The sequence below is a fragment of the Drosophila willistoni genome, assembly GCF_018902025.1.
Source record: "Drosophila willistoni isolate 14030-0811.24 chromosome 2R unlocalized genomic scaffold, UCI_dwil_1.1 Seg167, whole genome shotgun sequence".
NCBI lineage: Eukaryota > Metazoa > Arthropoda > Insecta > Diptera > Drosophilidae > Drosophila > Drosophila willistoni.
In genome coordinates, this window is record NW_025814050.1 from 19049854 (window position 1) to 19065139 (window position 15286).

At 35.7% G+C, this 15286-nt stretch overlaps 2 protein-coding genes and 1 non-coding gene across 4 annotated transcripts; all 3 read right to left on the minus strand.

Moving 5' to 3' along the window:
- Positions 1 to 383: 383 nt before the first annotated feature.
- Positions 384 to 10186, minus strand: LOC6641883 (WD repeat domain phosphoinositide-interacting protein 2). Of its 2 annotated transcripts, none has more exons than XM_023175836.2 (4): positions 9855 to 10186; positions 1323 to 2050; positions 676 to 1266; positions 384 to 628 (listed from the first exon to the last, which is right to left on the minus strand). In XM_023175836.2, the coding sequence occupies exons 1-4, from the start codon at positions 9890 to 9892 to the stop codon at positions 510 to 512; spliced, it is 1476 nt and encodes a 491-aa protein (XP_023031604.1). In that variant the 5' UTR covers positions 9893 to 10186; the 3' UTR covers positions 384 to 509. The 2 variants fall into 2 exon arrangements, with proteins under 2 accessions (XP_023031604.1, XP_002065410.2); XM_002065374.4 differs by having other exon boundaries at positions 384 to 610; positions 9855 to 10185.
- On the minus strand, positions 2569 to 2707 carry LOC6641884. Its single transcript, XR_049730.2, has one exon. It is a non-coding gene; the product is annotated as a U4 spliceosomal RNA (small nuclear RNA).
- On the minus strand, positions 3947 to 6522 carry LOC6641885. The gene is made up of 2 exons (XM_023175835.2): positions 6316 to 6522; positions 3947 to 6239 (listed from the first exon to the last, which is right to left on the minus strand). Exons 1-2 carry the CDS (start codon positions 6407 to 6409, stop codon positions 4141 to 4143), a joined length of 2193 nt encoding a protein of 730 aa, XP_023031603.2. The 5' UTR covers positions 6410 to 6522; the 3' UTR covers positions 3947 to 4140.
- Positions 10187 to 15286: the final 5100 nt, after the last annotated feature.

Sequence of the window (15286 nt, forward strand, 5' to 3'; positions counted from 1 at the left end):
TTTGCTTCTTTTTTTGTTTTTAATATTTAAAATATTTTAGATTTTATTTGCAAAGCTAATTGAATACATTTTGTTACTAAATTACTTAATTTATATTTTTTTAGGTACACATTTTGTTGTTGTTTTATAGATTTTTTTTTTGGGATTTTTGAGCTTCTTTTTAATAATTGCTTTTAAACTTATAAAAAAAAGGAATTAAATTATAATTACAGAGAAGAGAAGATCGTTTAATGTACTAAATAAAAGAGTGAAGAGTAATTAGATCAAAGAAGAGAGTCAATAAGCGGAATGAGAAAGAGAAGTAGTTTTATATACATAAATAAAATTTAACTAAAATAAAATACTTTTTTTTTTAATTTTCCTTGTAGAGTATTTGATTTTTTTGTTGTTTGTTGTTTTGTTTTTTTCGTTACTTAAAGTAAATTGCTTTAAATTTTAGTTGTTATTCAGTTTTAACGAAATTGCGCTTTGTCTACAATAACCATATCGTTGGACCCTTGGCGTCTAGGTCAATCCTTGGCCGCAATGGCAACGGGTGGAAATTGTCGTTCGTCATAGAGTTTCGTTGGCGTGTCGATGGCATCGCAAAGCTTACGAAATTTGGCAGAATCTATAAGAGAATTAAAGGCTATTATTTGGCATATTTTGTGGACTTGAGTCCTACAATTAGCTTACCTGACATGGCATCTGCCTGATCGCCACGTAGAATGCCAGCATAACTGTTATCCGGCATGGGTTCAGGATTCTCAATAAGGACACTGGCTGCACAACTTTTTGGCATAGTCAGCGATTGTTGCGTTGTGGCTGAAGTTGGTTTCGATTGTATTCTACCCAATTGACTTTCAGTCAATTGCAGTTCAATGACATCTTCCAAAGCGCCACGTAAATCATGCACGGACAATAGTTTCGCTACTCCACCCTTTTCCGCATTGAATTCATGGACATAGAGAAAACCATCTTCGCAGGCGATCAGCAATCGCAATTCTCTCTGCACTCGGGTTATGGCACAAATGTGCTTTAGGCCAGGTTGTGCCAGCACAACCGTGGCAAACGAACGATCCTGGGCCAACACATCACTGACCTGCGTGGGCAGCAACAGTGATGAAACGGCCTTGGAGAACATGCCACCCCAACTGGCCGGAGGAGGCGAAGGTGCTGAAGTGGCCACAGTTGCTGCCGTTGTCGTATTGTTGCTCGATTCATCTGCAGTGGGAGGGCTTGATGTTGCTTCTTTATTGGCATTATCCGCTTTAGCTGCTACTTCAGCTGTGAAAACAAAGGGTATTAGTTGACATTTTTGACTCTGATGTGCAATGACTCACCAATGGCCTTCAGTTCCGCCGACTCGACGGCACGAGCATCGATCTTGAACACATGAACCGTCTCCGTATTGGATGAGGCGCACAGGAAATCACCATTTGCTGCAAATACCAGGGAGAATATCCTGACACAACTCACTCCTCGGCGAAATTCCTGTACACGTTGACCGTTCTTTACGCAAAAGACTCGTATCACTGTGCCCCGCTCCGAAGCGGTGGCCAAGAGAGCTCCACTTGGTGAAAATGTTAAGGCAGATAGAGGCGTGTCATGGGCTTTAATTGTCATACCAGTGCGTAATTTGCTAGCATTGAATATACGCAGCTCGCCACTGCTCTGGCATATGGGAAAAGCCAGATGCGAGTTGAGCGACAGAGCACAGAGTCCTTGCTCATTGGGCGCTATATTGACAATGGAATGCAGGATCTTCATATCGCGTATATCGTGAATGTGTATACTCTCCGCCAGGCATACAATCAAACGTTGTCGATTCATCCGCACACACAATATCTCCGAAGGATAGAAGCAATTGCATATGTCCTGTTTCTTTTTAAAATGCAACATTTTTAGACAATTCGGTTTCTGTTTGGTGACCAGCACGATCAACGAGCTATTGAATAATCGTTCCACAATTCGTATCTGCTCCGTATTATCCTTGGCGAAAATCTCTTCAACCTCCTGACCAGCTATGGAATAAAGACGCAATCCCGTCGCGCTGAGCACGGATAGAGAACTGCAAGGATAAGCAAGAAACAGCTTAAATAAGGATTCACAAATTTTACTTTAAATCAGGGACTAAAGGTAATAAAAATAGTCAAAATTATTATTAAAGTTATTATTATTATAGTTGTAAACAATACTATATTTAACAAGCAAGTTATTAATAATTATCGTTCCCAAAAATCCAAAGTGAGATAATTATTATTCCTTTTTTTAATTAAAAAACATTTTTATTTTTTAAGTATCCTACTTAACCGGATTCAAGACTTAGCTCATCTTATAGCAATAGGAAAACTGTATGAAAAAAATATTCCGAACAATATCCTTTAAGAGCGTAAATTTCTTTGTTATTGAAACCGGTTTAAAGTTTTTTACAACTAATTTACTCTAATTGAAACAAATTCAAAAGAACCTCTCAAAAAGGATTCGTTTGGCACACGAAAGCTATATCCTTCAAGTTCCTATCAATCCTACTAGCGCCTCTATCCTAATGGATCTAATACTACTTTGTCAAATTTATTATATATTTAAGCCCTCTCGGGCTTCCAAAAATTGCCTTAGCGGACGGTATTTCACGTCCCCTGGGCGGGGTATTGGTTAAAGTTTTCAACTAGCAATATTCGCACCTCAGTTGCCTTCATTGGTTACGAAATTGCCGCTGCGCAAAGATAACATAGCATGGCCAAACAGCACTTACTCCATGCCGGCGATACTATAACCAGTTGGGAATTCTAAGGGGCAACAAAACTCAAAAATAAACACACAAAGCAAAACGTTTTCCCTCCCCACAAAAAGTGCAGCATACTTTTAGGGTGCACTGGTTTCATTCAATGCAGATGAGTTGCAATGCATTTTAAGGATTATTAAGGGTGGATTTTCAATTGGGGGTTAATTCGGCAACTGCAAGGCAGCTGCAACAAATCAAACAAAAATTTACAAAAACAACATGGGTTCGTGAAACGTGATAAAATATAGAAAGAAAAAAAAAAACACTATAGGCAAACAATAACAAAAATCGAGAGAAAAAAAAAATCATTTAACCACTTGTTGACCTTGACGGGATTCGAACTCACACTTTTCGCTTTGGCTTTGTGTTACTTTTGTGACGCGGTTAGAGCAAAAGGGATTTCAAGGGGAAATGAATAAACGGGATGAAGGAGCCAATATTGATAGAAAAGCTATGAAAACAAAAACTTATTTATTAAATTTTACTATTATTTTAAAATTAATTACTTTTGGCTGGTTTGTTTCCATTTTCTACTATGACTAGCTCAGTTATAGATTTATGTGGCTGGAGTATGAAATTTTGTGGAGAAAACTATATTGATATTGAAAATAAAATTGTTATCAAAATGTAAATATACAAAACAAAAATCCCTAGGTCCTAGGATATAGTTTGACTCACACGGTAACAAATTTTGAGTTACCTTATGAACCATTTTAACGATTTCACATATATTTGGCAATATATTTTAACCTTGAACAATACAATAAGGGAAAATGCTTAGAATGGCAGATTTTTTTGAAATGGAAATGGAATAGCAATTTTGTATGAATCATAATTTTTAATAAAGAAATTTAGATAGCATTAGAAACAATAGTAAAAGGTCTAGCAACAAATCCTAGCTACAAAAATAGGTAAACGACATTCAGAAAGTGTAGAAAAGTGCATCGCAAAGTTAAAATTTGCAAAGATTAAATATTTAAATTCGGCCCATAATACTTTAAAATAAACAGAATTTATTGTGACGTCTGTATAGGATTAGAAAAACTTGAAGCTCGAGGAAATTTCTCACGGAATCCTTTTCAATCATTCAGTAAGTACTGAAAACATTGTCTAAATAAATTGATGTTTATGATCACAAATAGATATATGTATGTATCTTGCAAACAACAAAAGTCCAAAATCTTAATTTTCGAATTCTCTCAATAGATATTTGTATACGCATTTTGTTTAAATCAAGCTATATTTCATTAAATTTCTTAAAATTCTATATAATTAATTAATAGAGCGAGATCAAGCATCTAAATTCAGTGTGATTTTGTACTTTGTACTTAAAAATTAACATTATTGCCTATAGTTAGAAGTTTCTTATACTCTTCTTAGATCAAATCACTGGGCGATAATTGCGATTCCCCTTCAGCTAGATAGATATGCATGGCTTTGAATAAAAGGGCAATGCCCAGTTGCTTCTTTTGTTTCATGGTCCAGGATTGGGCGGGGCCATAATAGTCGCCACGTTTCAAGTTGCTCAAGTGTAGCAAACCAATGGCATCGATCATGGAGGCCTCCCGAGTGTAGGCATCAATTGGCATAATGTTGTGAAAGACATGAAGACAAACGACACCCGATCCACGTGACCAAATGTCCAGAATGCGTTGCAATTTCTTCGAAGTGGCCGGATCATTTGTGGGTGACTTGAAAATATCCGATGATTGCAGCAAATGATTCAGATTTGGTTTCTTTAGTTTCTCCTCCTTGCGGCGTTTCTGTTGATGGAGACGCGTATGCTGACGCATTGCATCATAGAGATGGGCATAGGGCCGAGATGATTTGCCCTTGCCTATATAGAAAATGGAATCCAAGAATCTTTGCCAAATACTAAATTTATCCAGAAATGCCGATTCACCGGGTAAATTACGCGAGATAAGCGGATCGATGAGCATATAAATGAAACTCTGCTTCAGGTGACCCTCTCTCACGGGTTTTTTCGGGGCATTCGAGGTGTTAAAGTGCTGACTGTGTGCATCCAATTGTGGCATATAGTCGCTGATTCTTTGAAAATCTTGCGGTGACTTGAGAGTTCTATGCAATTCAACGGAATACTTTATTTGCGAGGCCTCCGCATGCTTTTGGGCCTTGAGTAGAGCTTCGGTATTACGTCGATATTTGATCAATTGCTTGATATATAACCGTTTTGTTGTCTTTGTTATTGGCCCAATCAATGGGGCTCCGAGCTGAGTTAATTCCGCTCTCAATGCATCGGTCTCATAGTCCACAGGTATGGTTAAGTTTGTGCTAACAGTGCTATCCAATTGAACTTCCTGTTCCTTGTGTTTCTTGGCCCTTTGATTGGCCACTTTGGTGCCACCGTTTTGCAGCAGTTTCGTTTCATAGAAAACCAAACCATTCTCATCATCCGTATGGACATAGGCTTCTGTCATTTGCAGGAAATAATCATCCTGGCGTGGTGATCGTATCAATCCCGTACGACTGGAATCCAATTGCTCGGATTGGGGCTGCTCCCCATCGCCATTATCATCATTATTATCGTTTTCCAAAGCATCTTGAGCGGTTTGGAAACTATTTTCTGGTTCCACAACTTTGGCCTGTGAAACTTGCTCGACCAAATGCTCAAAAAGCTCACGACTTTTCGAAACCTGCAGCTCTTGTTCCTTGCCTTTTAATTGCCGCTCCTCCTCAGCTTGTTGTTCCTCACGAAGTTTCCTGTGCACATGTTCCGCATAGTTAAAATCGTCCTTGGTCAAGGCTTCGTCTACCATTTGCTCGACATGATCATCATATTGCTGGAGAAGACTTTGGCGAGCTCTTGAGCGTTCCACCTTCTCGCGCCAGCTTTCTATCAGGGATCGACGCGATGGATGATGCTCTATTGAGCTGTGCACCTTTTGACTGAGATGCTCACGGGTTAACGAAAACAAATTCACCGATTCCTCTGCCTCGGGCATGGGAGAAGGAGCCTCATCGGGATATACAGGCTGCACCTTATGCCTTCTATGGGTTATATTAATATAATAGGGTGAAGTGGTATCATAATTATATTTCAGTTTTCCCTCCCCATTGGGTGTCGATGTTTGATTTGGTACTTGTAACTTTTGCTTCTTCTCCCGTTGCTTTTGTTTCTCCTGGAATATGTGATCTCGTAACAATTGGAGCACCTCGAAATGGCATTCCTCAATGGCATAATGAACGGGCAACTTATTCTCATCATCGGCAAGATCGGGCCGAGCTTTACCCCTTTTGAGTAGCATTCGCACTAGCTCCACACGGCCATACATTGAGGCTATGTGCAGAGGCGTCATTTGACCATCGCAACGCACATTTGCATCCAATTGGGGATTCTCCAGAAACTTGTCCAATATCCGTTCAGCCAACTTTTCATTCCTCATGCCACATACATAATGCAGGGGGGCTAATCCTCTCTCCAGGATCACTAGGCTGGCATTTATGCCAGTTTTACCTGCAGAATTTTTTTTTATTTGTTTATAATTAGTTTTAGTAAGTGTATTTTTTTAATGTTTTTATATTCGTTGTACCATTTTTCTCAAGCATTTCGAATATATCCGTTTCATTCTCATCCTCCAATGCATCCAGGAGGATTAAGGCCAGAAAATTAGCACGCTGCTCCATGGCAGGAACAAAAATATTGATTTATTTTTTTTTATGGTTTTAAAATTATGCGTTTTTCAATGCCAATTGTTGTGGTTTGTTGTTGTTGCTCTCGCCCATAGATCTGGCAACACCAATATGGTGTCCAGCAGTGCTGCCAGTAGGTTAACGTCATTACGTTATTGCACTTACGTGTGCATGTTATCGTTATCGCAAGGCGGCAAATTTGAAAACAAGTTTCCCATGGGTTGGGAATATTAAAAAAAATGTTTTTGTTTTGCATGAATATAACTTGGTGTTTAAAAATAATCAATTTTACACTGCACTGGCCTAATTATTCTTTTTCTATATGTAATTGTGATAATGACGAATCATTTTATATATAATTATACATAAATTTAAATATAAATACATTAATATAAATATAATCTGAAGCTTAATATCAATGAACTTTTGGAAGTATTATCAAAGAAATGAGATTGTTGAAAATTGAGAATATAATATAAATTGCTTGGTGCGCTAAAAATATAATATTGACATTTACAAAAACAGTTTCGAATGACTTAATTTGATCTCATCATTTAAGGCCTGTTAAATTATTCGGTTAATTTAACTGCTTTGACGTTTTATTGCCTTGGAAAGTTTTTTTTTATAGTTTTTTATTTGTTTTTTTTTTTACTTCTTTACTTTGCCAATCTATGGACTCATATTTATGCCAGGCACGTTTTGCAACGATAAGGCCAAGATTGAGGAGAGCGCAACACGTGTGGCTATAGCTCGGCCGATATGCTATGTTATTGTGGTTCACATGAAATCGAAACTAGTTTAGCGGGGGGTTTAACTCCCCTAGCCCGTTGGGCATCATAAAATAGTCGTAACCCTGTCGTCATTCGCTAAAAACAACAAAAATTTCGCACTTTTAACAGAGCAACGATTAGCAAATACCCTATAAAAGGGAAAATTAGGTTCTATATCGAAAAAAAACTTGAATTGAGAATATATAAGCAGAGCTTTAACACGTTTCAAGCCATTTTCGAAGTCAGTTAAGAAAGACTTAGGAATTTAACACCAATTTAGCAGTATTTATAGAACAGAATTGAATATGTAATTTATATATCTAGCAATTTCTAAAAGATATTCAAATTAATGCCTTTGCCTAAGATACCCATTGACCTTGCGGGTACAGGGTATACAGAATAATATAGAGCCCAAGGCTGACTGGAATGCGATAGTCAGCCATCAAAGGCCTTATTTGTTGATAGTTTTCGTATTTTTCAATTTTTTCTTTATTTTTTTTTTGCTGTTTACTAACAAAAATAATGATTAGCTTTGAAGAATTTGTTGTTGTTTTTTTTCTGGTTGTTTTTGTTATTTTACATATTTGTTAAACTTTAAATGACGCATTGTGTCAAAGAAAAAAAGATAATTAAGTACAGTAAATTTCTCGTTATTAACTTGTTAATTCAGGTGACGAAGCCACAAAAATATAAAAAGGGTTGAATGAAAGTTCAACGTAAACAACAATGAACGATAAATATGGGAACAAGAATATATGCATACTATATATTTCAGCCTCTATTTCATATTTTGAGGTTTATCTACAGTAAAATTTCGAATATTCAGAAATTTTAGGCAAGATCCGACATAGAATACAAAAGAAATTAATGAAAAAAAATGTTTCTTGGTTTTTTCTAAAATTTTTCGGCCTACAAATTTTTGTTTTTTTTTTTAAATAATATAGATAATTGAAATACAGATTACTCCAATACGAATAATTAAAATTTTAACTGTATATGATTTAAAAAATTGCTAACTGTAAAATTTGCTGCAAGGGCGAAATGGGTGTAGGCAGACTTTTTATTAGAGGGGTGCCTTGAGGGTGTTATTAATGTATTACAGGCAGATTATTTTTAGGGCTTTTGTCAAAAATAATATTGAATTATAGGAGAATTGTAAATAGATAGCTACAATCTTAAATGCAGGGTATCTTAATTCAAACAAAAGAAAGAGAGAAATAGAGGAAACCACACGTTTTACCCGTTAACCCCATCCCCCCTCTTTAGTAGTTGCATTCTTACATCACGTGCATTATCACGCATTCGCCCATTCCACCGTCATTCCACAACAAAAAAGTGCACCTGTGATCGGCAAACAAAACAAAAAGTTTCTCAAAGTAAACCTTGAACTTGTCTGGGTTTCAAAAGTCAAAAGGAAATGTATAAATTTTTTATTTCATTTGATTTACTTTTGCGTGCATTCACCCGCTAATTGATTTTTGTTCTAGATTAGAAGGCATGCACTTTCCGTTATCTCTCTACGGTGCTCTCTCTCCCGCGCTCTTTCTCTTTCTCTTGCTTGCTCTTGCCTTTCCCCCACAATCCCCCCACTTGTCTATGAGTTAATGTTCTTTGTTTTGCCTCCTCTATGACGCGCATTCATCAGTAAATTCTACATATAGTAAACATTTATTGCAATTGTTTTTTGTTTTTGTTTTTTTGTTTTTCTGCCTTTTCTCGTTTTCACCATAAGTGGAAATTATTGATTGCAGGCTTCTGCGTCACTTGACCATTACAGAGAGAGAGAGAGAGAGAGAGAGAGCGAGAGAGAAATTAAAGTGTAACGGTTTATACCTAATCAATGACATCAGCTGTGCAAAAATATCTCAGCAAAAACCCAAAAATAATCACTTATCTATTAAACAAAAAACTGGTTAGTTAAGCTTTGCAAATAAAGACAGACCTGACTCTGATTTCAGCATCAACATCAGCTGTTGCGCATTTAGCAGTGTGTGTGTGTGTGTGTGAGCAGCTTGTGTGTGAGTGTATGCGTAGGAGAGTTACACTGGCCTACAAAGCAACTGAGTATAAAAAATGTAGGGAAAACCCTGTGATAAGAATTCCTCTGCCCATTAAAACGAATCTATGAGTGGTAAATTAATTGCATGCACCCCTTTTTATTTTTCTTTGTTGTGTAGTGTAATTGTTTGATTTTTTGCACTTATCGCCTGCCTCTGTTTTATTTTTACCCCGCCCCCCTCTCACCAACCACATATTTCATAATAGTTTTGTGTTTATATGCATGTCATTCTTATTAGAATTGGCTGTTTGCATGTTCTAATAAACTAAATACACACATATGTACATACATACAAACTCACTCACTGACTCACACACAGATACAAACGATTGAAATACACGCTCAAAGTTTTTGAGCTCTATTAACCCTCCCCCCCTGCTAATAGTCCCACCACACACCCCCGCTTATCCAGCAGCTGTTATTGTTTGTGCTTGTTGTTGTTGTTGTGTATCTGATTATTTTGTATCTTTTGAATATTATATTTAGTTGTTGCTGTTGTCGTTGTGTTATTTGCCATTATGACCTTCTTTTAGTTTGGGTTTGGCTTTGGGGGGGTGGAAGGAGCCAAGGTTTTTCCATATATTGTGATTATGATTGAGTTGTTACTTACGTAAAATCCTGGTTAAAATTCATCTGATATGCTGACATTGCTAATGGTTTTGATTTTTTTTTTTTTATTTAGAATATGTATCTGTATCTTTTTCTCGTATCTGTTGTTACACTTTCACTCTGCCTGTTAGATGGAACTTTGTTGTTGTCACTTTTTGTTGCACTATTTTCGAATGAATATTTTTTTTCTTGATAAAAAAACACTCGACGATCCAGCAGTTGGCGACTGCTGCGTATTAATTATTGCTTTCGATTCGTTTGAAATTTTTTTAAAATTATTGTTTTGGCCTTTGCTTTGTTGTTGGAATCGTCCGCTGTTGTTGTTGTTGCACGATACACGATTATTGTAGCACGATAGTAGCTATCGGAGCAACTTTATCGTTATCGACACTATGTTGGCAATGTTGTCGTTATCGATGTTATCGGAGCAGAAAAAATACCAAAACAGTGTGGGGAAATACTGGGCTATGTTAAAATTCAATTCAAACAGCTGATAGGATTTGGCGGTATCGAAAGATTTTTTTTAAATTGTATCAAGTGGCTTTTAAGCACTTTGATTTATTAATCTTGATTCAAATTGGGTTGTATGCAAATAAAAAAGATTCTATTTAAAAGTGTTTTCAATCTAGAATTAATTTCTTGAATTGAATGCTTAATTTAAATTAATTTCTTAATTTATCTTTTATTGAAAGGTGAGCTTTTTATTTGCATTAAGACTAAGAGCTAACAATTTGGTAAATTTTCTTTTTCAAAAATCAGCTCCCTATTTCAGCCACATTTCTTAACAGAGCCCAATATTGCTTCCCGTAGTTTAACAGTGGTCAAACAGCATTGGGTTTTTTACCTTATACTGGGATTTTGTTTCACACTATAATGTTTTTTTCTTATACTGGGAGAGGGCAAAAATTTACGGCGAGAGGGCAAGAATTTACGGCGAGATGGCACGAATTTACGGCAAAAAGCTACCGCGAAACTGAGGCGAAAAAACTGAGGCGAAAAAACATATGTTTTGTTTTTGTTGTTATTTCGCTGTTTTGATTTTGTAACGGTCCGAGACGGACGTGTCGCGCATGTTTTTGAGTGTATTTAAATTTTTTGTTTGCCGCTACGTCGCCAACTTGTCAACAATCACTAAACAAAAAAACACCGCGAATCTTATAGACTCATTAAGGTTGACAACAACGAGAAAAAAGTGATATTGTTTGGTTAGCTAATTGCAACAACGATTCAGCAAAATCTGGGAAAAGGCAAACGAGCAGCAGAGACGCCGACGCCGCACAGCTTCCTTCAGATTGTTGTTGTGGCGTGTTATTAGGCAAGCAAGCATCAACAACAACAACAACAACAAAAAAGTAGCTCAGACAAAAAAAACGTGAAATGCAAATTGCAAAAGCAAAACAAAACGGTTTCGCGTGTGTCTAACAAGAAAACAAAAACGAAAAAATTGCAACAACAAGCAGAATATTGCGTGTGTGGGAAAGAGAGAGATTGGCGAAAATTGCGCGCCAAAAAGGATTACACAAAAGCAGCTGAGCAACAACAACAAAAACAACCACAGCGCCAAACAAGAAATCAAAACAAAATTCCAGTTATCCCATTCCTCTCGTTTCGCTTCCAGCATCTTTGACGCACACAAGCGCAAAAAGGACAAGGACAAAAATATATATATATATATATATAGACAACTACAACAACAACAACGCTAGCAGAAGGTATGGAATGTTTGAATTACTTTCAAATACTCTTTAATGTTGTGGGTTATAAGCAAATTGAGGTAACGTTTGTGGTTTAACTTGGGGATTAAACATTGTTTACAGTTATGGATAATGCCAGACAAAATCTGTATCAATCTTTGCAGAATGTTTGCAAATCTTAGTTCTCCACTAAAAGAATCCTTGTCTATAGTCCATAATCTTAATCAAAAATCGTAAAAACCCAACAACAGTGCACATTTTAGATGAAATTTTAGATCTTCCTCTGAAGATTCCTAAGAATCCAAAAAAGAATTTGTATTAAATCATTTGCCTGTTATTTAAAGAAAGAATTTACTATTAAACAGAAGTTATTTGTCTTATAATAGTATGTGGCAAATTTAGACTGAGATCTATTACGCTTTAAATAAAAGTAAAAAAAACTTTAAACTTGAATTTAAAATTAATGATTAAAATTAAGTTGATTTCAAAACATTTTGTGCTTAATATTCGTTGGTACTTCTAGTATATTCAATTCAGGAAAGAATTCAGGCAGGTTTTAATTGAAATTGGTTTTCTAAATCCGTCTCTGATTATATTAGAATAAAGTTTGGAAAATAATTTGCCAATTAAACAGTATGATAATAAATGACATTAAAGAAAGGAAACATTTTGCATCTTCAGTTCAACAATTTAGTCTGTATTTCTGAAAAATATAACATAGTTATAGTTACCTAAGGGTTTTAAAGATAACAGCACAAAATTATTTAAAAATTGATCAGAAAATTGTACTCCAAATCGAGAGTTCTTTTATGTCTAAACAATTTTCATTCGCAGCATTTAATATTCCACAACAATTTAATACCAAATGAATTAACTTTATTTGCTTAAAGCTATTTTCTATAAGAATTTAATATGAGTTGAATTAATTTCTTTCTGAAAACATATAAACCCATAGAATTGTGAGGGTATTGACTTTTTCGTCCTTTTCAATAATGACCCTCTAGATTTTCTCTTTTTTTTTTGTTGCCTTCTAAAAGTCTGCAAACATTTGGCAAAGTGCAAAAGTCAAGGCTCCTATTCATGTGGTTTTGATTTGCGCCTGTTTGACCTTTGGCAAAACATCTATAGAAGGAGACGGCATGAGAGAGAAAGAAAAAAAGAGAGAAAAAAACCGATGTACAGACATAAAGTCAGTCAGTCAGTCCTTGACAGGCAATGACACAGTGCACAGTGGTTGGGAAATGCAAAAAACACACACACACACATATACAAACACAAAATTGCAATATACAAAATTGCATGACGGAAAAGTTATTTACCTACTTATGACATTTCCCAGCTGAACAAAAGAAACAATTTCATTGTGTAACAGACGCTGAATGCATTGTATCGAAACGTCTGATATAATGAAATTTAGTCAGGTAGAAAGACAAAGATTTCTAACCCTTAAACCGGATTTTGTATTATCATAAGGGGCGAATCCTTTCCGGTTTTGGGTGGCTAATGAGCTGTGAAGCTGAACAGATGCTGGATAAAAAGAGAAGATCCTATTACGTGAAGACTAACAATAAGTAGGCTTAAAAGATCTATTGCATGATTTATGGAGAAAGATTCTTTATCATAGCTAGTTAGATTTAAGTAGAATTCTGTTTGATCATGAGCATTTTGAATTTATTGTGTCCTTAGGGACCTCCACAATATGCGAATTGGAACAAAAATCAGCCAATAAGTTTTGGGTGATAACATATTTTGTGAAAACAAAAAATTTTTCGTTTTATCCATTTATAGATCGTCTATATGTAACATTTTTTTGAATTACCAAAGTAAGTTAGCCTTATTAAGGTCCTCGATAAAAAGTTTTTAAGGTCCTTGATAAAACTTGTTTAAAATGATATTACTTAGACAATTAACTTAAAAGAAAAGATTCTTTGGCCTTTGAAATAGTTTTTTGTTGAAGATATTTATACATATAATGACAATTTTATATATTAAATGAATAAAGCTAAGTTTTTAGAAATCATCTTTAACTATTTATCAAAATTCTAGTGAAAACCAATTGTTTTGAGATCAAAGCAACTAAAACGACCCACTTGCACACCTCCTCCCACTTCTGTTTCCCTTATCAAGGTCTAATATGTAAGAACCACGGTGCCAAAAGACAAATATCAAATAATCGAAGGCACTTTTAATCTTAGTTCAACGACCAATAGAGTGAAATGTGTGAAGAAATGATAAGAAACGAAATAAATATATATATTTACTGCATGCCCAACCCAAACCAAAGCCGATCAAAAATCAAACAAAATCAATAAAAAATGTGTGTAATATTAAGCAATTATCATTAAAAGAGAGAAAGGGACAGAAATATTGACAGTTTAAGGGACACTGTACTACGACCTCGCGGCGTCTGTGTGCCCGGTAATCAAACGTCTAGACAGGGACCCGTCGTCGTCGTTGTTGTTGTTGTTGCTGTTGGAGCAGCATCTTTAGGCTCCAAAAACCCCAAACCCATGCCCAAAAGGCTCACAATCTCAACATATACATATTTATGTACAGAACTCACATAGTCCGTGCATAATCCCGTTTTATTGCGTCGAATGTGGGAGAAAATGTGTACAAGGACCCAAGGACCTCGCTCTGATTGCAAACCACTCAACTTGGTCCGCTCTCAGTGTCTCTGTCTCTCTCTCTCTCTAATGATGATGACGTCGTCGCTCAATCATAATGAATATTTTGCTCGTAAATTAGAAAACCATGGTTTTATTTGTCAAAATTTGAAACTTATTTGAACAGGCGCCAAGAAGAGCCAAGCAAGTATATGATGGGGGATGGCGGGAGTCGATTGTTGCCAGGCAAGTTTTCTGTTTTGTTTTGTTTTCATGTTGCTGTTGTTGTTGTGAGTTGTTCGTGATTAGCATGGCCTTCTGTTTTTCGTTCCGTTTCCACCCAAAGAAAGAGAAAGATAGAGACAGAGAGAGAGAGAGTTTACGAGCGAGCCCTTTTCTTCTTTCACTCGTTTTTATTCACTCAACAAATTATACTCCTCTTGACTTCTTTTCCTCTCTTTTTTTTAGAATCTAATTTCTAATTATCCTTCCACGTGATGCGAGGGGGATTTTTGATGATTGATAGTTGACTCGATTGATTTATAGTCAACACCTTTTTTTCCCTTATTTTTTTTTTTTGGTTTTAACGGTGTCGTGAAATCATTTGGCTACCTGATATAATTAATCAGCTTATGCCAATATACAGTTATGATAAAAATCAAAAAAAATGGCCAATTTTAAAACTAACATTTGTGCATTTCCGCGCTAGCTTACACGACTTTCTGCAGGAAACAAGGAAATTGTATGTCTTAATTTAATTAAACAAAATCTAATTTTTTGTCATGTTATTATAAATAATATTTTGTAGTATTTTGAGAGTATTATAATTAGTAAAAAAAATTGAGAACCTCCGGTTCTTATCTTTTGAGATAAAAGCTACAACAGAGCGGTCACTCACGCGACTTCAAATGACCATAGCTAATAATCGAAACACTCTGCAAGTTGTATAAGAATTGTCAACTTTAAATATTTGTTGCAAAATTAAGAAATATCATGTTGATTTTTCGATATTTTCCCTGTCCTTTTTCTCAAAAGGATTCTTCTAGGTCAATCACGCGACACTATAGTGCTTTGTGGAGTTGTGTACATCTACAATTATAGTCATTACATAAGTATTAAAGCTAAAAATGTCT

Coding starts and splice junctions, on each gene's coding strand:
- LOC6641885 (XM_023175835.2), bottom strand. CDS start 6,409: ATGGAGCAGCGTGCTAATTTTCTGGCCTTAATCCTCCTGGATGCATTG. Junction 6,240..6,315: donor CGAAATGCTTGAGAAAAATG/GTACAACGAATA, acceptor AAAATTCTGCAG/GTAAAACTGGCATAAATGCC.
- LOC6641883 (XM_023175836.2), bottom strand. CDS start 9,892: ATGTCAGCATATCAGATGAATTTTAACCAGGATTTTAC. Junction 1,267..1,322: donor GGCGGAACTGAAGGCCATTG/GTGAGTCATTGC, acceptor TTGTTTTCACAG/CTGAAGTAGCAGCTAAAGCG. Junction 629..675: donor TCAGGCAGATGCCATGTCAG/GTAAGCTAATTG, acceptor GCCAAATAATAG/CCTTTAATTCTCTTATAGAT.